This window comes from Siphateles boraxobius, unplaced genomic scaffold (assembly GCF_051911475.1).
Source record: "Siphateles boraxobius isolate OS27281-9 unplaced genomic scaffold, OSU_SipBor_1 11, whole genome shotgun sequence".
NCBI classification, from domain to species: domain Eukaryota; kingdom Metazoa; phylum Chordata; class Actinopteri; order Cypriniformes; family Leuciscidae; genus Siphateles; species Siphateles boraxobius.
In genome coordinates this window covers 2,255,278-2,282,220 of record NW_027508711.1, presented here as the reverse complement: position 1 = coordinate 2,282,220, position 26,943 = coordinate 2,255,278, and the positions used below count along the sequence as shown (strand labels likewise).

Below are 26,943 nucleotides of genomic sequence, written 5' to 3'. Positions count from 1 at the left end.
CTTCCCAGCACTGAAAGCCGCCTGAGCCACGCCAGACCTGCCATGCTCTTATTTATTCATGCCTTAATTAATGGGAAATATGTCTACTTCAAGGCTTTTGTGCTTGAAGTTCAGCGGAACATGTTCCCCATATTGAAGCCACTGTTTGTTTATAGATTCCCCTACTCCACAGCACAAAGTTGATTTGTTCTGTGAAAATCCATCTGGTTAAGCACATTGGTGCCAGTATCGAGACTTGAGACTGTCTTCGTAATCTTCAGTCAAAATATAATGAACAAATTTTATTTTGTTGATAATATCACCTAGGTTGCTTGGCCACTGGATAACACTAACCAATAGCCTATCAATGATTTAGATGTTGCATTTTAGCAAACTTTAGCATTTAGGACATTTTTTACATTTTATTTTCTCATTTATATTTTATTTTAACCAATTACAGAAGTGGGATGTTGGAAGTGGAACATGGGTTGCTAATGCGGTTTCGTCTAGCCTTTAAATCGTTTAATTGATCATCTGAATGCAAAATTTGAAAACATAAATGCATGCTGTTAATTTGATCTTCTTGTGAAGTGACAGACTTCTCTGGTGATATATGTTGTACTTCCAAACATTTATTCTGCTTTAACCTTACGTTTCTTGCTATCGACTGCAAGAAGTCCTCGCCTATTTTTATTTCACTCTGATGCATGTCATAATATGGAAGAAAATATATACCATACCAGAAAATACTTCCATTTCATTGTGACTTCAAGCAATAAGGCACCATTTTATTTTGTCAGAGTTATAAAAAATAGATATGTATGTTATCAGGTTTTTTTTTATTCTACAGTACCTTTTATTTTTTGAACGATCCGCTGTAGCATTTAATTTGTTGTTTGTTCTTACAGGCTTTTCGTGGTGAATCTGTCAATACTCAGGTGCTGAAGAAAGATGCTGACGGACTCTGTAGCCTCTCGCATGTTGCTCTTTGCCTTTTTGAAGAGGTGTGTTTGTGCGAATAAATCTATAAGTGTTCACAGACTGTAATATAGGCCGTTTATATTAGAGTGTTAAGATTTCTCATGCCAAGTTGGAGAGACTTTGTCCTGTATGAGTCTTTATTCTCATAAATAAATCTTTAATCTGTGTGTGTGTGTGTGTGTGTGTTTGCTGTAGATCTGCACCCTGGCCTCTAACTGCTTGTGCTCATGTAACACGGGCTCTTCCTCTTCCTCCGGCTCGGAGAACGACGCCGTCATGGTGTACGTGTGGGGTAGCAACAGCAGCCATCAGCTCGCCGAGGGAACACTGGAGAAGATTTTACAGCCCAAACTGGCTCAGGGCTTCAGCGATGCACAAATGGTGTGTGTGGGTTTATGTTACTCAAGTGTGATGAAAACCCAAATAACTGGAAGCTGTCATGAAGCTAAGATTGGTTCCAACAAAGACAGCATGAGAAGGAAAAGAAAGACCACTCGAAGAAAATTTTTATGAGAGAGATCCCAACGCTCAATTTGAAAGCTGTAGAAAAGGGCTTTTAATTAAAAGAGCCAATTGTTTTGTTGGTAAAGGCACTGTCTGTGCTGTTAGCTCATTTATATAAGATATTATATGTACAGTTTTGCGGTCTAATATGAGCTTTTTAAGCATTTTTGTCAGATTTTATGGATGGCAGATATGCTATTGAAATGTTAGCTTGGTGAACTGTTTATAAGAAATATTAAACTGTTCAAGTAGATAGGAACTGAGCACTTTGGTTCCTCTGTTCAGTATAACAGAAAAAAGTTAGACAGTATAAATTAAATTATTAGTTGCACGACAAGAAATGCATCATATGGGGCCAATTACTCTTTGTTTTTGTAAAATTATGTATTTTTTAAAGAGCATCTTTTTTTAATTTATTTTTTTAAGTTTTTAATTACAACTTAATGATTTTGTTGTTGTTGTTGTTTTTACAGTATATGTTTATAATGCAGTCAGGCTTATTTACTATATTATAAATAATAGCAAACCATCTGTACTGATCTAACCAGCTTATTTCTTAGTTTCCTCTCTAACAGAATATGTGTTGTGGAAAGTTTTGTTATCTCATCTGGAGTAGCAACAATCTCTGCTTTTTTAATACAGACATGTCTTTTCATTATTATTGAGAAATACAATTTTGAAAACAGCAGCCGCATCTTAATAAACTCTGCCTTTTCACTAATACAGTTTAGACATCCTCGATCACAGTTAATTCAATTCACTCAGCTCTAAATGGTGCTCTTCTTTTTCCACCTGCAGATTGAGGCTGGCCAGTACTGCACATTCTCTGTATCTGCTGATGGCGCAGTGAAGGCTTGTGGGAAGGGTAGTTATGGGCGTCTGGGATTGGGAGACTCTAATAACCAGTCTATGCCTAAGAAGCTGGTTCTGGAACCGCCTCGCACCATGAGGAAGGTGTCATCGTCGAAGGGATCAGACGGACACACGCTGGCCGTCACGGCAGAGGGAGAGGTGTTCAGCTGGGGAGACGGAGATTACGGCAAACTGGGCCACGGGAACAGCGCCACACAGAAATACCCTAAGATTATACAGGGCCCTCTTTTAGGGAAGGTGAGAGGAAATTATGTTATGTATGAAATTATGCAGAATGTAGCTTTTTTTCCAATCGTGTCTTATCCAGAGTATTTTCCTGAGCTCTTTTGACTTGGGCGAGTAAGCAACTCCCCAAATACTCTGGTAGCTACCACATGACCTGAAACTGCATAGAAATGCCTAAACATTACAGAACACCCTGGAAACCACTTATATTTCTTCAGAAAATGTAAGAAACTAGTTTGTGTGTTATCATTGCATTTGTAAAAGTGTGCGTGTTTCCTGTATGTGTATTGCAGGTGGTGGTGTGTGTGTCTGCTGGATACAGACACAGTGCTGCGGTGACTAATGACGGAGAGCTGTACACCTGGGGGGAAGGCGACTTCGGTCGACTCGGTACATAACTCTCCTCTTACAGACCCTCAACATCACTGAACACACACACGAACACGAACACACACACACACACACACACACGCACACGCGCACACACACACACTTGAGACCTGAGTATATGTTCTCAGATGTAGTGTTGTCAGTGAAATACAAGTCACTATTGATTCCTGTGAGGTGGTTTTAATGGTTTGAAAGACTGCTGTGCACAGAGGTTGTTGTTTTTTTGAATGCACAGAGAAATAATTTGTCAGCAGTTGACAAGAGTCAGGCTGTTGTGTCAGAAGTTCTGCCTGTCTGTCTCGGTCTTATTTTTACTCTGTCTGTCTGTCTGTCTGTCTGTCTGGCATGTAGGTCACAGCGACAGTCACAGTCGTAACGTGCCCACTCTGGTCAAGGACATCAGTGGGGTCGGGCAAGTGGCCTGTGGCAGCTCTCACACCATCGCTGTGGCTCAAGATGGCCGAATCGTCTGGTCCTTTGGAGGAGGGGACAATGGTAATATTTCATATCAACCTTATTTTGCAATGTGTTTTTCTTTTCTGTCAATGTGCGAGACGTCCGATTAGGTTTATAATTATGTAAGTACATTAAAATAATATAAGAAATGCCAGTTTGCAATATCAAGCAGCATAATGAGCTATTTTGTACAGCTAAAATAACTGGAAGCAAATTACAGTGAGTCATACACATTTAAGTTATAAATAAGGTGGATGAAGTGGCCATATTATATGCTTCTGTCTTCATTTTTTCCTTATTTTGCACCAAAATCAGTCATAATTTAATTTCTCATGAACATTTTCCGTCATCTCGCTGAAGTGAATTCATAGAGACATTATCAGACAAATGTAAGATAGTAATCCTTTAGCAACGTTAGTAACGTGTACAGACTCTCTTAGTAAATCAATTGGCTATTTCAAATCTTCATGAAGACTGAAGTAATTTTATTTTAATAAAGTTATGCCTGAGATTTCAAATAAAAAGAGACTGATATTCAACCATTTTTTAAATCATATTTTATTTGGCTTATTATTTTATTTTGTTTTTTACAGATATTCACACTGATATTATACAAATACTTAGGACCTCACAGGCATTTTTTGCTTAACATGTATACATACAAATTTATTCAAAATATGAATTAATTAATTATCTAGTTAATTTAGTCATCCATCCATCCATACACATTATCAGTTGGTCTCTTTTTTTAAAATTCAATTCCTCCTATTCACCCAAGGAATATCTGATATAATAGATTTTTGTGTAGAGCAAGAACAATTCTCCAGTGTAGCTCTACCAGAGATAATATCCACAGACAAGATTAAACATGTTTGAGATAAAGGCGAAATATAGAGACAGTACTGGCAAGGCCTCTGAATTTGACACACCTTAAATTACTGTTGTCCATGTCAGAGGGAATTTTTTGTGTGTTTGTGTTACAGGTAAACTGGGACATGGGGACACAAACCGTGTATACAGGCCTAAAGTGATCGAATCCCTGCATGGCTTTATTATCAGAAAAGTGTGTGCTGGGAGCCAGTCATCACTGGCTTTGACATCTGCTGGCCAGGTATATACAACCTCTCATTTATCCCACAGACTTGAACTGAGTAAACATGTACCATTATATCCACCCTTATAAATTCTTGTGTCTCTATGCTCTCCTGTGTGTGCGATGCAGGTGTTTGCGTGGGGCTGCGGCTCGTGTCTCGGCTGCGGCTCGTCTGAGACCACCTCACTCAGGCCTCGGTTGATAGAGGAACTGAGCATCACTAAAGTCATCGACATTTCCTGTGGAGACAGCCACTGTCTCGCTCTGTCTCACGGTGAGAGAGTGGGAAACAAATGAAAAAATAGGATTAAATTAGATTAAAAAAAAACTGAAATATGTAATTTCTGCTCCACCAGGCAAAAGTAAGTCTACAGCGTTTTATTTGTTGTTATTTGATGAGTAATTAAATTATTAAATCATTTTTTATATGTAATTAATTATAAATTATAATATTTATTTTATACTTTATACTATATTATATTTATAAATATTTTGAATGAACTTTACTATATATATATATGTGTGTGTGTGTGTTTTAATAATTTTTTTATGTGCCTTTGTCATTTTTATTATATTTTTTAGCAATTTTTATATAGCTTTAACTTATTTTCAATTTAGTTTTAGAAATTTTAGTACTTCAATTTAAACTTATTTCTGTTAGTTTCAAAGGCTAGATTTTTTTATCTAATATTTGTATTTTAATTTATTTTAGCTTTGTTTTAACTACAGAAAACAATTTTTAATAGTTTTACAATTACAATACTCATGTTTTTCCAAACCTTTGATTTCTTTATTTTGTGGGACACAAAAGATGGTTTTGAAGAGTCGTACTATTTACTCTTATATATATACACAATAAATAATATATATATAAAAATAATATTATTCTGTTTATAATAATATAAACAATAAATGGTACATAATGCTTTCAGGCCTCAAACCGGACTCCATACATAAAAGTCCATACAACTTATGCACTACATTCCAAATCTTTTGAAACCCTATGATACCTATGTTAGGAAAAGACCAAATTTAAGTCGTTATTCACTTAAAATGAATGCGGCATGAATCTGAGAATTTCATTTATTTCTTCACGAAATTGCTTATGCAATTTTATTGTTTTTTGTTACAGAAAACGAAGTGTTTGCTTGGGGCAACAATGCCATGGGCCAGTGTGGGCAGGGCCACACCTCAACGCCAGTCACCAAACCCAAGAAGGTGATTGGTCTAGAAGGGGTTTCAATACAGCAGATCACTGCAGGCACGTCCCACAGCCTGGCCTGGACAGCAGTTCCTACAGACAGGTGAGGAGAGAGACAAAGACCTATTTCAGTTGTTGTGTTGAGTGATATGAAGGGGCTTCCACAATGCATGTACAGTATTTCATTATTTATGTCACTCATTGTCTGTGGATAATGGAAATAAAAAGCTCTCACTTCCTTATCTAAACCCAAACCAACAGTAGTTTGTCCTGAAATGAGTTTGAGCCTACAGGAAACGACAACATTGTCATATTCATCATGCAAATCAAAACCCATATCGCTCCATCTGGAGTGAGTTTCACCACTAATGCATTAATGCAATCGCATTTCCATTTTCCATTATTCAAATATGTTCACTTAACATTGTTTTCGTGGCATGATTGAATGTGAATGATCTATGTGTCTTGTGTGTGTGGCAGGCAGCTGGTGGCTTGGCACAGGCCATTTTGTGTGGATCTTGAGGAGAGCACATTTACGTACCTGCGCAGTTTCCTGGAGCGTTACTGCGATAGTATCAATGGAGACACACCTCCTGCACCTTTCCCTTCTAAGAGGTAAATAAACACACTTGGACCAGCACCAAACCACTTAGATTTACAAATGATGTCCTATGAATTGTGATTTGAACCGCTAACGATTAAACTATATTATGGACAGTATAATGTATATAGATTGTATATATGTACAATATATGCAATAAATCTTGTAGATAGATAGGTTGGTGGATAGATGGATAGATGCATGGTGTGAAATTCACATTTGATTTATTTGTGGAAAATAAACAACAAAAAGAAAGCGGGCATTAATAACATTTTTATTTATTTATTTATTTAAATGTATTTATTTATTAATCAGTTTATTTTTATTTTAATAATAATTGTAACATTTTTAATTAATTGATTTTACTTTTTAAATTATTTAGTTTTTTATATTTTTAGTTTGTTGAATGTATATATTTTCATTTTGTTTTAATGTTTAAAAGTGCATTTTATACTACTTGAAGTATAAAATGAATGAAGATATATGAATATATGGATCAATGTCATTGAGATACTATTATAGTTTTTATTCAGATTTTAAATTAGATTTAATGTTTATATTTTCCGTTTTTATTTTAATTTCAGTTAAATTTCAGTTTAGTTTTGTATTTTTTCAGTTTTAGTTTTGTTCATTACATCAAAATTACTTTTTTTAAATATTTTATTTCAGTTAACGTTTATTTTATTTCAAATAAAACATTTTTATTGGTTTTAGTTTCAGTTATAATAATAATAACCCTGATATGGATGTTTAAACCATGCCAATCTGATGCATGGACATTTGCAATGTCAGATGTCAGTAGTCTACAGCTGTAGACTGCAAGATTTACGATTACTTAAGAGCTGTCATACAGATTATATAATATCGTTGATATTTCCCTGCTGAGGCCACAAGATGGTTAAGTGATTTATGTTGACCTTGAGGTCAGAACATTTATTTCTGCAGCAGTATCTCTAAAGAAAGAGGGAGAGAGTGTGTCAAATGTCTTAATGCTTAATGATTCCATTATGTGGAAGCTCCCAGAATACTTTAACATTTTATATGCTGCTCATTCTGATACATATGAAAGCTTTAATTCTAGCCTCTTAGTTTCTGCATGTATTTTAGATTTTTCCTTTGGGTCACTACATAGCAACCTCCCAAAACAACTGCATAGCAATGCCTTAGCATCCACCTAACACATCTTAGCATTGTGGCAGAGAGTTTTGCATGAGCAAGCAAGAAATCTGGTTTATGTGTGTCAACGTCAGCTGCTGAAAGACATATAACAGGAATGTGACACACACACACACACACACACACACACACACACACACACACACACACACACACACACACACACACACACACACACACACACACACACACACACACACACACACACACACACACACACACACACACACACACACACACAGCCACAGGGGTAACTGGCACAAGCCCATAACCATCTTCATACCCACAGGGATGGGGTCAGAGCAGCATATGGCCTGGCAATCGGTAAAGGTCACTTTAGGCTTCTCATCTTTTAACTTGTCACTCTCTCCCTCTCGGTTTCTTTCCCAGGGAACATCACCAGTTTGTGTTGTTGTGTATGAAACTGTTGTCCATCCACCTGTCGCTGGCCCACGCAGGGGGAACAGGGGCCACAGTGCTTGGTGCTCAGGGTCGGCCCCTCAGGAACCTGCTCTTCAGACTCATTGACTCTAATGTACCAGACTCCATACAACAGGTCTGCCATCAAACACTGAGCTTTATTTGCATACGTTTATATTTATAATTCACGTATATTCACGTAATCCATTTAATGAAGAATACTGTTAAATAAAGAAATTAACACTTTTATACAGCAAGGAAATATTAAACTGATCAAAAGTGACTGTAAAGACATTTATAAATTACAATTTCAAATAAATGCAGTTTCTTTTACCTTTCTATTCATCAAAGAATCCCAGATTCAGATGTGCCATCACAGAAATATTATTATATTAATGCTTTTTTTAAATGGGAAAGAGTTATTTTAAATTTTTATAATATTTCACAATATTACTTTTGCTGTATTTTTAATCAAATAATTGCAGCCTTAGTGAGCAAAAGAGACTTTAAATAGAGAATTAAAACAAAAAATATATATACCGGCCCCAAACTTTTAAACAGTATTGTATGGTTGTAATTTGTACCTTAAATTCATATTATAAGAAATTAGTAAAGCTCACAGAAAGTGCTGAATAGATGTGAATATCTATTTCTTTGTGTGATTTATTGTGCTCTTTGGAAAATGATACTTGATACTTGATGATACTTGTGATCAAGAGAACACAACTTTACCTTCTGTGGAAATTGGTGCTAAAATACTTATAGAAATGGAAGTTGTAGTCATCGTAAAATCTACTCTGACTCTTTTACTACACATATTAAATTATATATTTTCAAATTATACTTTTAAACAAACTCATCTGCTTCAAGTAAACTTAATTTTTTTAAAATTTGGATTATATTAAAATCTGGCTGTTTTCATCTAGAATTTTTTAAATGCAAAATCTCAGAAGACATATTTTATGTTCATGGTTTTTTAAAACACACACTCCCAACATTACAAGCTATTATTTTCTGGCTTACACAACAGTAAACAACTTCAGCCAATCAGAATGCTCACATATGCTGCTGGAGTTCTGCCCACATATTAGAAACACTAAGATGATGGAATCGGTGGCTCTGTTTTCTCTTCGAGGGAGTTTGCAGGGGACATGACTTTTTCTGAACTTTCAAGAGTTCAGTGTAACCGCTTCAACTGAGTCATCTGTCAGAATGCCAGTATATGAGTCATTCCCTACACCATGGTAATTAATTGTTGTATGTGTGTGTGTTTAGGCTGTAATGAACACGCTGTCCATCGGAGCGTCTCTATTGCTGCCTCCTCTCAGGGAGAGAACGGAGCTGCTGCACTCTCTGTTACCTCAGGGCCCGGAGAGCTGGGAAAGCCTGTCTAAAGGACAGGTACTCATACACAAACACTATCAAAGTTCCGGCTGTTACGCGCATATATCCACATTTGCTGAGAAAAGCCCTCAAATCAACATAACTCAAGTTAAAACTATGTCTCTCAACCCCTGTCGTTCCATTGCGCTCCAGTTGTTTTTACCGTATCATGTAAGTATTGTAGTAATTGTTTGCTAATTATTCAGTGTTATTACTGTTTCCCGTTCTACAGCGTCTACAGCTGGATATGGTGCTGAACAGCCTGCAGGAACAGAGTCACGTGGCGTCCCTGCTGGGATACAGCTCGCCTGGGGAGCTGAGTGCAGGTCTGGCACTGCCGCCCACCCCTGACCGCCCAACAGGAAGTGTCAGCTCAAGTTCAGAAGCTCCAGACCACCTTCACCTGGCCGAGGTCCTCCTGAAGACCTTGCTGCTCAGCATCGGGTTCTACACGGTCAGTCCAGATTGACAGACAAAAAAGATTCTTTCTATTTCCAAGCCTTGGTTTAATGTTAATTTAATTTGAAGAATAAAAAAAGCATTAAGTAAAAGCATGTTCATTTGCGACACTCCCAAATGATATTTTGGAAATGGACTTCATGATTTTAAGTTTTTTCTGTACTGGTTTAGGAGAGGAAATATGCTTTAAAAATTGACATTTGTCCCCTACTCCCCCTACATAAATAGAACAATTTGACTTTTGGAAAACCATTATTTTTATGCTATAATTTTGCTGATTTAATATATATAAACAATAATTAATATAGAGAAAAATACAATTGATAATATATATCTAATATACACTTCTGTTCAATAGTTTGGAGTCGGTAGGATTTTAAAACAAATGTTTTTGAAAGAAGTCGCTCACCAAGACTGCATTTATTTGAGATAAAAAAAAAAAAACAGTGAAAACGGTAATATTGTGAAATCTTATTACCATTTAATGGACAATCAACTCAGGTGTTTTGGGATATTTTTTTTTTTTTTTTTAATATATTATGAGCACACTTTTAGCAATCAAAACACACATCATAACATGTTCTCCTTTCCATTAACGCTGTTGTACACACAGGAGCGTGCGTTTGGTGAACTGGAGAAGAACAGTGATAAACAGCGGTCCAGTCAGTCCCAGAAACAGACGGAGGCTCCATCACACTTCCACCACCTGCTGTCAGCCCTTCACAGACACCTGCTGGCCCACTGCTACATCCACACAGGCACTGAGGTACAGCAACACATTTACTGTTAAAACCAGCTCCATATGATACCTCCCTCCCTCAGTTTGCCAGTTGCAGTGGTTACGGATTGTAGTTTTAAGAAATACATTTTTGTTGTGTGTTTAGTCAAAGATGCTTTATTCTTGTTCCAGAACCCAGAATTGGAGGCAGCCTGCATAATAAGTGTTTAAAGAACATGTTTTGTTTTGTTTTGCTTGTGTGTTGTGTAGGATGACAGCAGTGTAGTGCTGCTACATAAGCACCTGTGCCTGCTGCTGCCATACGCAGCCGAGACCTTCAGGAGATCCAGCATTCTGCTAGAGGAGAGCACTCTGGACAAACACGTCATCAAGAAACTACACAGTAAGAACACACATTACATGCCATCCATTCGTCCATCTAATCATCCATCCATTAGGGGTGTAACGGTACACAAAAATTACGGTTCGGTACGGCATGTTTTCGGTACGGCAGGGGGGGAAAACAAACCTTGTTTTATTTAACAGGGGTTTACTGAGCAAAGCATCCATCCATCCATCCATCCATCCATCCATCCATCCATCCATCCATCCATCCATCCATCCATCCATCCATCCATCCATCCATCCATCCATCCATCCATCCATCCATCCATCCATCCATCCATCCATCCATCCATCCATCCATCCATCCATCCATCCATCCATCCATCCATTGTCTGTTTCTCTGTAGCTGTGCTGTTTGGTTCGGTGGCGGGCAGTCTGCTGTGTCAGGTGATGTACTCTCTTCTCCTGCTGCCATTGGCTGTTGTCAAACCTCTCCTCCCTCACCTGCTCACTCTGCTTGAACATCTCAACGAGCTCAACTGTTACTTGCCCAACACTTCAAACCTGGAGAACATGGAGCTGGAAGGAACCACACAGGGTAAGCACCAGAATTCAGAATTTCTGTCATTCTCTGAAAACATTTCAGATACCTTAATGAATTGTATGGCATTCAAACGATTAATAAATAATGTATTCAATAACACATGACAGATCATCACAGTGATGCGCTGTGAAGAAATTAACTTAGACGCGCACATTACTGCTGATTACACACCCTTCCTTCTTTTTACAGAAGCATCAGAAACCTCTGAGCCAGTTCTGCCACCAGAATCAGATGACTGGGCGTGGCTTCTTGACCTGGAGAGGTCTGTAGCTCTTGCCATTGGCCGTTGTCTGGGAGGAATGTTGCAGGGCCAGCCCCCTTCCATCCAGGAGAAGACGGCAGAGTTCTGGCTGTGTAACCCACTCTTGAGAAACGGGCTGGAGATTGACTTTGAGCAGCTGGGTAATGACCTACCACCAGGGGGCAGCAGCACTTATTTGTATTGTAAGGCATAGACACATGCATAAAAATAGATAAATAAATAAATATTCATCTATGTTCCTGTAGACTGGGCAATGGGTTGGCTGACTGAGGCCGTGTTCGTGGGTTGTGGGGATGTGAGAATAGCTGAGTTGTGCCTGTCAGAAGAGAACACAACGCTAGTGGAACTCGCCCTCGGCTCCCCGCGAGAACCAGCCAGCGCGCTCTGGAGGAAAATGAAGGAGTTTGCAGCGAATCGGGGTAAGAGAGGCCGGATTTCTTTAAAGGGTTAGTTCACCCAAAAATGAAAATTAAGTCATTAATTACTCACCCCCATGCTGTACCAACCCCGTAAGACCTTCGCTCATCTTCGGAACACAAATGAAGATATTTTTGATTAAATCTGAGAGGTGGATCACTGCTACATAGGCTGCCAGAGGGAATGAAACTTGACGGCCCAGAAAGTCATTAAAGAACATGTTTAAATATTCCATGTGCCTACAGTGGCTCAACTATAAGTTTATCAAGCGACGAGACTACTTTTTTCCCGAAAAAAAAAACATAATAACGACTTTATTCGACTATTCCTTTTCATTCCTTGTGGGCCTGAGACGAGAGTTCAAGAGATTTCCACGACGCATGCGCGAGAACTGAACAAGAAGTATTAGAAGAAGAACGTTCTCTTCTCAGTTCTCGCGCATGCGTCGTGGAAATCTCTTGAACTCTCGTCTCAGGCCCACAAGGAAGAAAAGGAATAGTCGAATAAAGTCGTTATTATGTTTTTTTTTCGGGAAAAAAGTATTCTCGTCGCTTGATAAACTTATAGTTGAGCCACTGTAGGCACATGGAATATTTAAACATTTTCTTTAATGACTTTCTGGGCCGTCAAGTTTCATTCCCTCTGGCAGCCTATGTAGCAGTGATCCACCTCTCAGATTTAATCAAAAATATCTTCATTTGTGTTTCGAAGATGAACGAAGGTCTTACGGGGTTGGTACAGCATGGGGGTGAGTAATTAATGACTTAATTTTCATTTTTGGGTGAACTAACCCTTTAAGGTTTATAGAATATGAAAAGAAGGTAAAAAATTTTTTGCGAGATATTCATTTACTGCCTTTTTTGCGTTTCTGCGCCACATGTGGCATTTCCCCTGTTCGATCTAACAAGCTTGAGCCATTGTTATTTTGTCTGGCCTGTTTGAGCCAGTATTTGTTTGTCTGTATACCATGGTACACAATGATTACCATATTCAAATACCGCTATGGTGCTTTAGTTTAGTATTTATTTTAATTATTTGAAATAATTGCAGAATGCTGCAATTGACCAATTAGAGTCAAGTATTTCAGATTACAATAAGCTCTGTCATCACGTGCATGTCCACATTGACCTTGACGTGTGTGTTTTTCTATAGACTGGGACAGTAGTGGATCAGTGGGAGACTCTCTGTTAGAGATGGCGTGTCGCTGTAGTTTGGCTGCCCTGCTCAAACACGCTGGCCTTCATGAAGCCTACTGGCAGGATAAGTGAGTGAGATCCACACCTTGCCCTCTATCTCTCTCTTTACCTAGATCTCTTTTTTACAGCTTTACCTCCCAAAGTCTCACTTATGCTATAGTGTAATGAACTCTGTAATTAGTTGACCCAGATTTAATGAATATATGCTCTATTTAAAGAATGGTTCTATATGTGAATATTAAAGTGTCTCTCTCTGTGCTGTGTGAAATATCACATGATAAATGCCCAGGCCATAATGACTTATTTGTGAGAGTGAGAGTTGGGTAAATATGAATTGACAGTCATGAATCCAGATAAACCTTCCTCAGTGTTTGGACAGCAGCAGGGATGAACCAATCATTTAAACAGTCCATTAATGTGTGTATGTGTGTGTTTGACTGCAGATATGAGCCTTGTGAGGTGCTGACTGAAATATATCAAGTGGTGTATAAAATCCGCAGCACTCTGCTGTCCTATAAAGAGAGCATAGGAAACACAAGCAGCGTCCAAACAACCACTACCACCAAACAGGTAAAATACATTAATAAACCAATCACATTTATATATTTATATATACAGGTCCTTCTAAAAAAATTAGCCTATTGTGATGAAGTTAATTATTTTCCATAATGTAATGATACAAATTAAACTTTCATATATTTTAGATTCATTGCACACCAACTGAAATATTTCAGGTCTATTATTGTTTTAATACTGATGATTTTGGCATACAGCTCATGAAAACCCAAAATTCCTATCTCAAAAAATTAGCATATTTCATCCGACCAATACAATAAATGTTTTTAATACAAAAAAAGTCAACCTTCAAATAATTATGTTCAGTTATGCACTGAATACTTGGTCGGGAATCCTTTTGCAGAAATGACTGCTTCAATGCGGCGTGGCATGGAGGCAATCAGCCTGTGGCACTGCTGAGGTGTTATGTAGGCCCAGGATGCTTCGATAGCGGCCTTAAGCTCATCCAGAGTGTTGGGTCTTGCGTCTCTCAACTTTCTCTTCACAATATCCTACAGATTCTCTATGGGGTTCAGGTCAGGAGAGTTGGCAGGCCAGTTGAGCACAGTAAAACCATGGTCAGTAAACCATTTACCAGTGGTTTTGGCAATGTGAGCAGGTGCCAGGTCGTGCTGAAAAATGAAATCTTCATCTCCATAAAGCTTTTCAGCAGATGGAAGCATGAAGTGCTCCAAAATCTCCTGATAGCTAGCTGCATTGACCCTGTCCTTGATAAAACACAGTGGACCAACACCAGCAGCTGACATGGCACCCCAGACCATCACTGACTGTGGGTACTTGACACTGGACTTCAGGCATTTTGGCATTTCCTTCTCCCCAGTCTTCCTCCAGACTCTGGCACCTTGATTTCCGAATGACATGCAAAATTTGCTTTAATCCGAAAAAAGTACTTTGGACCCCTGAGCAACAGTCCAGTGCTGCTTCTCTGTAGCCCAGGTCAGGCGCTTCTGCTGCTGTTTCTGGTTCAAAAGTGACTTGACCTGGGGAATGCGGCACCTGTAGCCCATTTCCTGCACACGCCTGTGCACGGTGGCTCTGGATGTTTCTACTCCAGAATCAGTCCACTGCTTCCGCAGGTCCCCCAAGGTCTGGAATCGGTCCTTCTCCACAATCTTCCTCAGGGTCCGGTCACCTCTTCTCGTTGTGCAGCGTTTTTTGCCACACTTTTTCCTTCCCACAGACTTCCCACTGAGGTGCCTTGATACAGCACTCTGGGAACAGCCTATTTGTTCAGAAATTTCTTTCTGTGTCTTACCCTCTTGCTTGAGGGTGTCAATGATGGCCTTCTGGACAGCAGTCAGGTCGGCAGTCTTACCCATGATTGCGGTTTAGAGTAATGAAACAGGCTGGGAGTTTTTAAAAGCCTCAGGAATCTTTTGCAGGTGTTTAGAGTTAATTAGTTGATTAGGTTAATAGCTCGTTTAGAGAACCTTTTCATGATATGCTAATTTTTTGAGATAGGAATTTTGGGTTTTCATGAGCTGTATGCCAAAATCATCAGTATTAAAACAATAAAAGACCTGAAATATTTCAGTAGTGTGCAATGAATCTAAAATATATGAAAGTTTAACTTTTATCATTACATTATGGAAAATAATGAACTTTATCACAATATGCTAATTTTTTGAGAAGGACCTGTATATATATATATATATATATATATATGTATATATATATATATATATATATACACATTTAAAATATGGTTTAAATGTCTCAGTTAAAATTAACATGCATGATGAAATATCACATGATTAATGTAATTATTTTATATTTAATCATATTTATCACAATTATATTTCATTATTGACTTAGAAATAGTGCAAAATTGTCACGACACGCACACACGGGGAATAGAGATCCAAAAAAGCAGTTTATTTAAAAGGGTAATCCGTACTCACAACCAGTCCAAGCAAAGGTCAAATTCCAAAAAGGCAATCAAAAAACATAAAAGACAAACACTAGAAATAGGCTCGAAAAGACAACGGAAGTGTGGGGACAATATACAAGGACTCCGTGACAAACACTGAAACAGACAGGGTATATATACACAAGTGCGAACAAGGTGACGAGAAACAGCTGTAATGCAATGAACAATCAGTGACAGACAGGATCATGGGAAGTGTAGTGAGAATGCATAGACACCGTGAAAACTGAGGACCTCTAGTGTTTAACCCAGGGAATAACCAGACACTGTGACAAAAATTATAAATATTTTTTCCTTTTTTGTTATAACATGTCTGTTTTATATACATATACAATTTATTTCCCAATTTAATTTCCTTTAATCCCAGACATCCCGTTTTTAGTTTTTTTTTAAGAAATTATTTCATTAGCAAGGAAACATTAAATTGATTACAATTATCAGTAAAGTTGAACTCTTTTCTAGGGTGACGCATTGCTGCCACATATATATTATTTTTTCCCCTCAATTATGTCGTAATAACCAGATCTTATGTCGTTAAAACGACATATTTTCTCGTTTTAATGACATAATATCTCGTTTTAACGACATATCTCGTTATAACGACATATCTCGTTTTAACGACATAAATATCTCGTTTTAACGACATAAATATCTCGTTTTAACGACATAAATATCTCGTTATAACGACATATCTCGTTTTAACGACACAAATATCTCGTTTTAACGACATAAATATCTTGTTATAACGACATAAATATCTCGTTATTTCGACATAAATATCTCGTTATTTCGACATAATAAGGGGACATTGTAATATGCATTAAGCTAGATTTAGCGTTCTTATAATGAGTTTCTATGGGAGGAAAATGCTTAACGCCAAATTAAACGCTTTGCGTTCATATTCTGGACTTATCTGATTTTTGTAGTATACTTTATTATGATTTTAGTATCATATTGATTAATAAATGCACGCACAATTATCCGTGAACTTGATAAATGTATGTTTTTATTAGGCTACTATATCCACAAACAAATTGCTTTCAATTATGTGTGCAAAATTCAGAATTCAACGAATGTGCAGCAATTTGTACAAATAAAGTATACTACAAAAATCAGATAAGTCCAGAATATGAACGCAAAGCGTTTAATTTGACGTTAAGCATTTTCCTCCCATAGAAACTCATTATAAGAACGCTAAATCTAGCTTAATGCATATTACAATGTCCCCTTATTATGTCGAAATAACGAGATATTTATGTCGTTATAACGAGATATTTATGTTGTTAAAACGAGATATTATGTCATTAAAACGAGATATGTCGTTAAAACGAGATATTATGTCGTTAAAACGAGATATGTCATTAAAACGAGAAAATATGTCGTTTTAACGACATAAGATCTCGTTATTACGACATAATTGAGGGGAAAAAATAATATGTATGTGGCAGCAATGCGTCACCGTACTTTTCAACATTGATAATAAGGAATGTTTCTTGAGCAGCAAATCACAATATTATAATGATTTCAGAAGGATCATGTAACTGAAGACTGGAGTAATGATGCTGAAAATTCACCTTTTCATGACAGGAAAAGAATTTAATTTCACAATATATTAAAATAGAAAAGAGTTATTTTAAATGGTAATAATATTTCAGAATATTACTGTTAACATATTTTAATCAAATAAATGCAGTCTTGGTTGAGCATAAGTGATTTCTACCAAAAACATTAAAAAAATCTTTTGAACTTTAGTGTATATATTTATCTTTTATATTTATATTTAATGCACTTATTATTTAGAAACATTTTTTTGTCACAAACTTGTAATGTAATCATTTCCCTACCTCTAAAACAAATCCATGCAACCAGGAACAAAATAACATTAACCAATAGTATCACTGTTCCTCATTGTGTTTCGTCCTTTCCAGGCTTCATTGGGCTCCCAGAGCCCCAGTGAGGAGAGGCAGGAGGCAGGGAGCTCAGGAGAGCAGACAGGAAGAGACACAGATCCCAGCAGCCAGACGCCCCATGCAGCTGAACACAACCAGGAAGATCCCCTAGAGGAGGAGACGCCCAGCATCAGCAGTATGTACCTGCCGGGTAAACTCGCTGCTTTCTGTGCTCTTCCCTCTGTGCTTCTGTTCGACCATATACCAAAGGCTCCTTTCTCTCAGAAAAAGGCCTGTTCTACAATCTCAGTGTTGTGGGGCACTCCTACAGTACTTTTTTTGGCCACTGTTCTGGGATTAAATGCCTAAAATCAATTTAGTAGTAATGCTAATACATAGTTGTTGTTTTTTATAAAGTGAAGAGTAAGTATTGACTATAATGACTAGGGAGACATTCACACAAGATATTTGCATGGTTTTTAGTTCGCTTAGTTTTTCACTTTTTGAGACCTATTTTCTTTTGTTTCTTTGATTTTATATTTAACATTTAAGGTTGTGTTGTCATTACACTGAAACAAATTGTCACAGGATTTACTTTGAAACAATTTTCACTCAGTAATTGCTAGTAAACTTGCAAACATACAGCAAGTAACACATTGAATTAAAGGGATAGTTCACCCAAAAATAAACATTTGCTCATTTACTCACCCTCAGGCCATCCGAGATGTAGGTGACTTTTTTTCTTCAGTAGAAATGTAAATACGATTTTTAGATAAAACCGTGGTCCATGGTGATTTCACATTGTGCAAGTCAATGGCTACAGTCATTTTGAGAGTAAAAAAATAAATAAAATGCAGGCAAAACAAAATTAACTCTTTCCCCACCATTGACGGAAATTTCGGTATAAAGGTTTTTATATGGTAGGGGGTGCGATGACACATCTTCTGAAAGAGCACTGAATCTCCTGATCAAAACTCAGGCGTTGAAGAAGCAGAAACAAGCCATATGTAATGTAATCATATGCATATGTAAAATAACATGATCATCAACATTAAACAGCATATAAATCAAAACTGCCTAATGTTACTGAATGAAATGTCGATCCAGGATGAGTTACAGGACTGTGAAGCTTTGGGGGTGTTGATGGACTCAATCTACTCCATCTATGTTTTGATCATCGTTCTGAATCCGATCTGGATGTAGCCTTTTACAAAAACTCTTTTTTTTTCAGCGTTTTTCTCAAAATTATGCTTTTTTAAATGAAACTTACCCACATTCAAGTGTTGATAAAAAAAGATTGCATTAAGCTAGAAAAGCAGAGGATCTGTTCTTTCTTTTGATATATTGCATGTTAAGATATTTATACAACAAAATATTCTCGGGGCCATAACATTTTTGTGAAAATGATCAAAAATGCTGGCGGTAGCCTGGCAACTTAAAAACAACAACAACAACAACAACAACAACAACAACAACAACAACAACAACAAACGCTGGCGGGCAAAGAGTTAAAGCAACACTATGTCGTTTTTGCGGTTTTTGCTCTCGGGGTCCCCCTACAGTTGGGAAACAGTATAGTCTTCTACTACTGTCGTAAAATCTGTCATGGTTACACCGGGCGATACAAGTGTGCATTTGTTGACAAGCCGATACTGTCTTGAGTTCTCACGGGCAGACTGCCAGCGTTGCGTGTGAAATGTCTTCATCCCAGGTACATTGGCATATATTTAAGCATGTCATGTGAATATAATTTCATGGGTTTTATTTTTTTCAAACGTCAAAAGATCGCGTAGCTCACGTTTACAAGACAGCGTCATTATAGTAGCCTATTGTCTACTGTTTTACATAACGGATGCTAATTCAATTCAATGTTTGTGTGGTAGGTAATAGCCATATATCGTCAATATTATAATATCAAGCTAACATAGATGAATCTGCAAATTTGAAAATCGATTTGCATTATAGCCAGAGGCAAGACACTTTCACCAGAAAAATAAATACACAAAAATATCAGCCTGCAGACATTAGGATAGTTATCCTGAAAGATTATTTATTATTACCATCGTAAACTAGCATGTTAGTGTAGCTACCAGATTGATAATTCGCTACTCTCCTTACTTGATTCATGAAGATAAATGGAGGACCAGATAGATTCCGTAACATGGCCAGGCCATGTTATTCATCCTTTTACATTTCGCGCGATAGTCAGCTCCCTGACTCCCTAATTTATTTATAAATGTATAAACACTTTATAGATGACTGACTGCTGCGCTCGTGACAGGGTGCATGTTACTGAAAGAACGAGCAGAGAGAGAGAGAGCCGGAACGCGCGCGCACACTCTCACCGTCTTCAAACTGTCTTGCTTTCCCTCCAATAGTGATCCTCGTCCGGTCTTTTAATTTGTCACTCTCCCTTTTTCTTCTTTTAGTCTCCTCTGACAAAACCTTTGCCTTCTTCCTTTTAGTTGTTGCTTCGGTCATGACAACAACATACGTGTATCAAACGCTAGTTGGGCTCTCACGTCAGAATCTGAGGAAGTGGGGGAAGTGACGTATGCCGTAAAGCAGTCGAATTTTGTAGGTTTTTTTGTGCTCGGGTTCCTACCCGAAACCCGAAGTTACATAGTGCCAGTAAAAGCGATACAGACACTGGCAGGCTATGGCAGACGTTTCATTCAACCTATTGTAAGTCGATGTACCATCACAAGGGTCTTGGAAATATATAATGAAGGTTGAAAAACAACAGTGTTACTTTAATACCCTTAGCTCCTGACGTTACACTGAGGCCTATAATTTTGTACAGTGTAGATGTGTCATGGTTGTGATTGATATGTGGCATTATTTGCACTAAAATACTTACTCTGGTGTTGTATTGTGTAATTGCAAACTGTTCGCATGTTCCCTGCAGAGGTGTTGCAGTGTTTCCTGGCCACCCGTGAGGCCATGCAGCTCCAACAGAACGAGACTGTGTACGAGTCGTCTGGCACTAGCACGTTACCCAGCAGCACTGAGAGCCCGGGAACGCCAGAAAGGGAGCCTCCCCAGCGGCCCTGGGACCACCACAGCACCAGTGACCAGGGCCTGTCCTTCCCGGCGGCGTGCCACTTGCTGGTCTCCCGATGCCTCTTCCTTCTGCTGGGGGTCCGAGCTGCTTGGCAGGAGGAGATTGTGTCGTCACAGACGCCCACTGAGAGCAGTTTGGCAAGGTCTGCGTTTGAGTACAATTACAGAACATTTGCTTGCACATGCGGGTGAGATCAATTTACTGTAAGTGATAAATATCTCTCACTCCACAGATCTCCACCCTACTATGAGGCGTTAGGAACAAAGATGGAGTTACAGTCCTCCTCTGAGAGAAGATTCAGTGAGAGAGAGGTATTTCTACATCCCATGTTTCACCATAGTTTAATATTGATGAATTGATATCTCGCTTGGGTCTTTTTGTTTGTTTTTTTCATCTGTGATCTATTTTGTCTCTTTTAAAGATACTAGATCAGTCTAAAAGCTCCTCAGGGTCATTTAAGAATAAAATGGGTGAGTGTATATAGTAGCATATTAAGTTATGCATCTGATCTCACATGTCTGATCTCACACATATTGGATCTGTTGCAGATTTGATTTTTAACATGTCAACATTTTTAACAACGTGTCTAATTTCTTGTCTTATATCATGTCTCATCTAACATATCTGATCTCTCACATATCTGATCTTGCATGTATGATTGCAGATGTCTGATATTTTACATCTTATATATTTTATCTGATCTCACACACAGTGCATTTGTTTCTTCTGTCTGATATCACGTCAGATTTTTGAGATCTATTTTTCACATTTGATCTCAGGGGTCTGATCTCGCGTTTCTAATTTCTCATGTTTCATCTTAAGTCTCATCTAATATAACTGATCTCTACATATCTGATCCCACATGTATGATTTCTCACATCTGACCTCACCTATTTTACATTTCTGATCTCACACACAGTGCATTTGTTGCATGCGTGATCTTTTATCTGTCAGACCTGATATCATGTCAGACCATTGACTTATCCGATTTTTCACACGTCTGATATCTGATCTCATGTTCCTAATTTCTCATGTCTCATCTAACATAACTGATCTCACCTGTCTTCTCTCGTTTCTAATTTCTCACGTCTCACGTCTCATCTCACATATTTTCTTATTTCTAATTTCTCACATCTGATCTTACATGTCTGATCTCACATATTTCACATAATTGATCTCTTAAATACCTGATCTTTAATATCTGATTAGTCAAATTGCATATTTTCACCTGTCTAATACTACAGCTAATATATATTTTTTCATATATTATGCGTTTCATTTCACATAAATAATCTCTCATTTAATAATCTCTCATCTGAGTAATCTTACTCATATTCCACATAATTGATCTCTTAAAAGAATAATCTCTCATGATTCTCTGATTTCTCCCATTTTAATTTTCACCCGTCTGATCTATTCCTCTCGCTTGCCTGATCTCACCTTTGATCTGAAGAAATCAGAAAAATGTCACAAGTCTCATCTCACACATCTAATCTGATTTTACATGTTCAATCTCTCACATGTCTGATATATCACATTACATCTCTCTCTCTCTCTCTCTCTCTCTCTCTCTCTCTCTCTCTCTCTCTCTCTCTCTCTCTCTCTCTCCTTTCATATATACTGGAGTCATACATTTGAGTTATCTTAAATATCACACCTCTGAGCTAATCAGTCCTGTTCCTTGCTAGGCCTTCCGCTCTGTTCTTTGGGCATCATGAAAGACGCCTGGGAACGACTGCGGCAGTGCATCAGTCCCACTACCGTGCTGTGCCCGGGCGGAGGTGGCACTACCATCCTGAGCCAGGTCTTCCATTTCCTGTGTGGGAGCCTCATCCGGACCTCTTCTCTGATGGACAAAGATGGAGGTACACAGGCGGACCCCAAAGCCATCACTGTAGCCATGGCACAGCAACACCAAAGAGCTCAGGTGGGAAAGCCATGGCAGAGCATTTTTATGTTCAATAACTGACTAAGGTTTAGAAGAAATAAGTGTATAAACAGTTATGTAATATTCTCACACAGTAATAAAGATACAGTTGTTTTCATACCCTCCGTCCAGGTGCGTTTGGAGGCCTTGTGTCAGATTTCCTGCTTCCTGTCAGAGATGGAAGAAAAGAGTGTCAGCTCGCTAGTGCCCCCACGTTTCCCAGGCCTCTTGCAGTCAGTGCAGCTGCAGTTCCTCTCTGGCTGCTTTGGCCTGGGAGCCCCGATCACCGGCAGTCTAGTGGCTCCTAACAACAAGATTCACCATTATACTGTAAGACATGCTGTTAATGACATCAGCCTCAATACACATTCATTTTTAGATCATGCTAATTTTCAATTTTGTTGAATGAATGCTAGAAATATTATTTAACATTTATAGAGGGGATCATTTGTTTGAATAAAAACAAAAATAATTTTGTGACTTGACTGGTTTTTAAAATGGTTTAAAAATTAGCTCCCACCCATTTTTGCAAGCAAACAAATATCTTACATCAGATGCACAGTCCCTGTGATCATAAACGCATATTAAAATATGATTGCGTGTGTCTAAATGACTTTGCTTGTGTTTTTGTGTGTAGGCTGGGACTCAGTCGGCTCCTATCAGTGTTCAGAGGGAGTTACAGTCTGCAGCTCACACGCTCTATCAGCAGCTGGTGCGTGTGCTCAGACAGAAGGTGGCGCTAGAGAGAGAGCAAGCAGGTGTGTGATGCTTCTTAAGGCCCTGACATACTCAAGCAAAGTTCTTTTTCATTCTCTGGTTACGGGTAAAACGGAGTTCGAAATATGTGAACAGATCTATACTGTTCTCGAACATCCGACACCGCCCCCACACTGCTGAAAGCTGCGTTTAGATGAATATGAAAAAATGTGCTGCACGCTTTCCTCTAAATAACAAAATAAACACAACACAATTGAGAAAACAGCAAGCATTTTTTTTTTTTATAAAACATAAGAAAAGCATCTGATCATAACAATGTGGATATGTTTGCATGAGCTCTGCAATTTGGCACTCTTGTAAAGTCCTGCCACATTTATTTATATAGCAGTTTATACAATAGATTGCTTAAAAACACTCAGCTTTACCGTATTAAACATGAAAAATGTCAGTGTCTCGTTTCATCAGAAGTACATCTTCATTTTCTGTTATAAAGCGGCTCTCCAGTGTGTTCATGTTTTCACTTATGGACCTCTGAACTCGACAGACAGAACAGGAGAAATGAAAAGATTTCCATGTGAAAGAAGGCGATCCATAATCGCTGTCATAAATGATGTCACATCAGTTTGTTAATCGATTTCGCTTGAAGAATATCGGGGCCTTTATTCACCCATGCAGAATTTATCTAAACTAAAAAAAACTGTTAAATTTTTATTTCTTAAGCCAGCTAAACTTAAATATTTTTTGTATCGTTTCATAGATTATTTTTTATTTTTATATAAATACTTAATTTTTAAAATTACTTTTCAAATTATCAATATAAATAAATAGTATAAACATAATGTAAATAATATTGGTTAAATTTAAACCAACTAAATGTTTTGTATTTGCATTTTTTTTTTACTAATTTAGTTTTACTTAATTGTATTTGTTTTATATTTTATTCTTGTTATTAGCGAGTAGATCATATACAAACAGTATAAATAATATTAACTCAATTTAAATGAACGATCTTGTACTTTACAAATGTATATTGATATTAATACAAATTATAAATAAAAAACTAAAAATAATAGTCACAATAGTATTAGTGATTACTAATAGTAATTTAGTCTGTTTTCTTATTTAGAATGTTTACAATTTAAACTGTTTCGTTTTTATTGTTATCGTTGCCATATCAAATTTATTTGTGGTTAAAATTGAGCTTGACTGCATTTTGTAGTCGGCACAGTATTACTCTAGTAATATTTTGTCTAATTTCAGGCTCTTATCAGCACCTGCTGATAGCTACAGTCTTTGCTCTGAACTTTCACTATCAGCCAGTGGATCTGGTAGTGATTATTAAATGTGGCGTGCTGGAGATCTTGTCCACACTGACTGATAACACCTGTGTGCTGGTGAACCAACGCTGGCTGGCCGCCTCCATGTCCGGTCACATGCAGCTCGGTGGGGCGGTGAAGCTGGCCGCTGCCAGACTCCTGCAGATATTCGCCATAGCGGCCAGGTGAGATTATAAACTAGATAATCAAATACAAAATGAGAAAACAACTCCCATAATATGCCCTCACACTTTGAAAACTGCTGCCTTAGATAATCACGTTCAAAGCATTCTTCATGTTAACATCATAATATTGCTTTTATGCAACAGTTTTGCATAGTTAAGAAAGTGTAAATTAAAGAAATTTCAAAACATAATTTCATCTAAAAGTTTTAGGATCAGCAAACATTACTTCTACCATAATGAGTGGCCACATGCTACAGCACATGGCTACAGATAATCCAGGTTGTACAGTCGCAGTTAACGTGTGTGTGTTTCTCCAGTTCCTGTGAAGAGACCTTGCCGTTGGATGTGTCCCAGGCTCTCATGGATGTAATGAGCCAGCAGCTTCAGGGATTGTTACATGCAGTCCACCAGCAGGAGGTGCTACAGAGTGACTCTACAGAACACATCCAAGAAGAAACATCCAAACGAGATAGTGAGTCATTACAACACAAGATTATGTGTTCTTTAGTGTAGTATTACTGTAGTCGTTACTGTTTCATCAGACTTGTTTATTCATATACAATTTATTTTATATATATATTGGCTTTCAAAAGTTTGGGATGAGTATGAATTTTTTATGTTTTAAAAGGAAGAAGAAAAGTCTCTTCTGCTCAACAAGGCTGCATTTATTTGATTCTAAAACCTGTAATATTGTGAAATATTGTTACAATTTAAAATAACTTGTTTTCTATTTAAATATATTTTAAAATGTATATTGTTCCTGTGATTCAAGGCTGAATTTTCAGCATCAATACTCTTCAGTGTCACGATCCTTCAGAAATCGTTTTAATATGCTGATTTGCAGTGAAAATATTTAAAAAATTAAATTTCAGGATTCTTTGATGGATAGAAAGTTAAAAAGAACAGCATTTAACTGAAATAGAAAACTTTTGCCACATTATGAATGTCTTTACTGTCACCTTTAATCAATTAAATGCATCTTTGCTGAACTTTCTATTTATCATAGAATTCTGAAAAAAAATCACACAACACTGTCAACACTGATAATAATAAGAAATGTTCTTTAAGCACCAAATCAGTATATTAAAATGATTTCTAAAGTGACACTGAAGACTGGAGAATTAATGCTGAAAATTAAACTTTGCATCACATGAATAAATAGCATTTTAAAATATATTAAAGGTGCTCTAAGCGGTGTCACGCGTTTTTCAGGCCAAAACATATTTTGTCACATACAACAAACATCTCCTCACTATCCGCTCTCTGCCTGTCCCCTGAACACACTGTAAAAACAATGCGGTCTCTGCAGACACCCCAGGCTCCAAATACGGCAACAAACCAATACTGGGCTAACCCGCACCACGAAACATAACAAACTGTTCCAGCCAATAACCGACAAGAAGGATTTGGGGGGTTAGTGTGCGGATGAGGAGGAGGGAGGGTCGAGCTAGCCACCGTTTTGTTTCACAATACTTTAATTGTCAACAAGTTACGTCACCCAGCATCGCTTAGAACATTAAAGTTAAAGTAGAATATTAAGTATTTCAATTATAATATTATATCACAATATGACTGTTTTTACTGTATTTTTAAACAAGCAAATAAAGCTTTGATGAGCACAAGAGACTTGCTTCAAAAACATTTAAAAAATATCTTTTTATGATATGGTATGTATTGTATTGTATTATGTATAAACTTTGTTTCATTTTAGGTGCAGATATAGTTCGCAGCAGCAGGGTTGTGGAGTCCCAGCTCTCTGACTTTCTAGTCTTCCTAAGGCGCATTTTGTCACTAAGGGTCGCCAAAAGAGTCTCAGCGTTTGTCAAGTGGATCGATCCATTGATGACAATTATCTCATACAAATGTAACTCGGGAAATCCACATCTCCACAACCTGCGGACGAAGCTGCTGGCCTTCCATATTCTAGAAGCTCTACTCCCTGCCTGTTCAGACCCTGTTGTCATGAAACAGGTGAGAAAGGAAATGCTTTTTTTATTATTAGTGCTGTTCACTTGACACTGGATGATAGTTCTTGATTGATTCCAACTAATACGCTTTA

General features: G+C 37.6%; 1 protein-coding gene across 9 annotated transcripts in view; it reads left to right on the top strand.

Annotated features, from left to right (window-relative positions):
* Positions 1-26,943, top strand: part of LOC143697779 (putative E3 ubiquitin-protein ligase HERC1) — an 86,502-nt gene that overhangs the window by 7,755 nt on the left and 51,804 nt on the right. For 8 of the 9 annotated variants that reach the window (XM_077194151.1, XM_077194147.1, XM_077194153.1 and 5 more), the window contains exons 3-31: positions 888-983; positions 1,156-1,341; positions 2,263-2,574; positions 2,856-2,952; positions 3,304-3,447; positions 4,392-4,519; positions 4,631-4,775; positions 5,634-5,805; positions 6,183-6,317; positions 7,870-8,035; positions 9,175-9,300; positions 9,515-9,736; positions 10,355-10,507; positions 10,730-10,862; positions 11,211-11,402; positions 11,598-11,810; positions 11,916-12,089; positions 13,240-13,351; positions 13,727-13,853; positions 17,715-17,886; positions 20,584-20,881; positions 20,972-21,050; positions 21,161-21,209; positions 22,428-22,666; positions 22,799-22,996; positions 23,304-23,424; positions 24,644-24,884; positions 25,202-25,356; positions 26,596-26,855. In XM_077194151.1, the coding sequence (XP_077050266.1) occupies positions 888-983; positions 1,156-1,341; positions 2,263-2,574; positions 2,856-2,952; positions 3,304-3,447; positions 4,392-4,519; positions 4,631-4,775; positions 5,634-5,805; positions 6,183-6,317; positions 7,870-8,035; positions 9,175-9,300; positions 9,515-9,736; positions 10,355-10,507; positions 10,730-10,862; positions 11,211-11,402; positions 11,598-11,810; positions 11,916-12,089; positions 13,240-13,351; positions 13,727-13,853; positions 17,715-17,886; positions 20,584-20,881; positions 20,972-21,050; positions 21,161-21,209; positions 22,428-22,666; positions 22,799-22,996; positions 23,304-23,424; positions 24,644-24,884; positions 25,202-25,356; positions 26,596-26,855 (4,845 nt within the window). The remainder of the gene's footprint in view (positions 1-887; positions 984-1,155; positions 1,342-2,262; positions 2,575-2,855; positions 2,953-3,303; positions 3,448-4,391; positions 4,520-4,630; positions 4,776-5,633; positions 5,806-6,182; positions 6,318-7,869; positions 8,036-9,174; positions 9,301-9,514; positions 9,737-10,354; positions 10,508-10,729; positions 10,863-11,210; positions 11,403-11,597; positions 11,811-11,915; positions 12,090-13,239; positions 13,352-13,726; positions 13,854-17,714; positions 17,887-20,583; positions 20,882-20,971; positions 21,051-21,160; positions 21,210-22,427; positions 22,667-22,798; positions 22,997-23,303; positions 23,425-24,643; positions 24,885-25,201; positions 25,357-26,595; positions 26,856-26,943) is intronic. The other variant, XM_077194149.1, reaches the window with a different exon arrangement.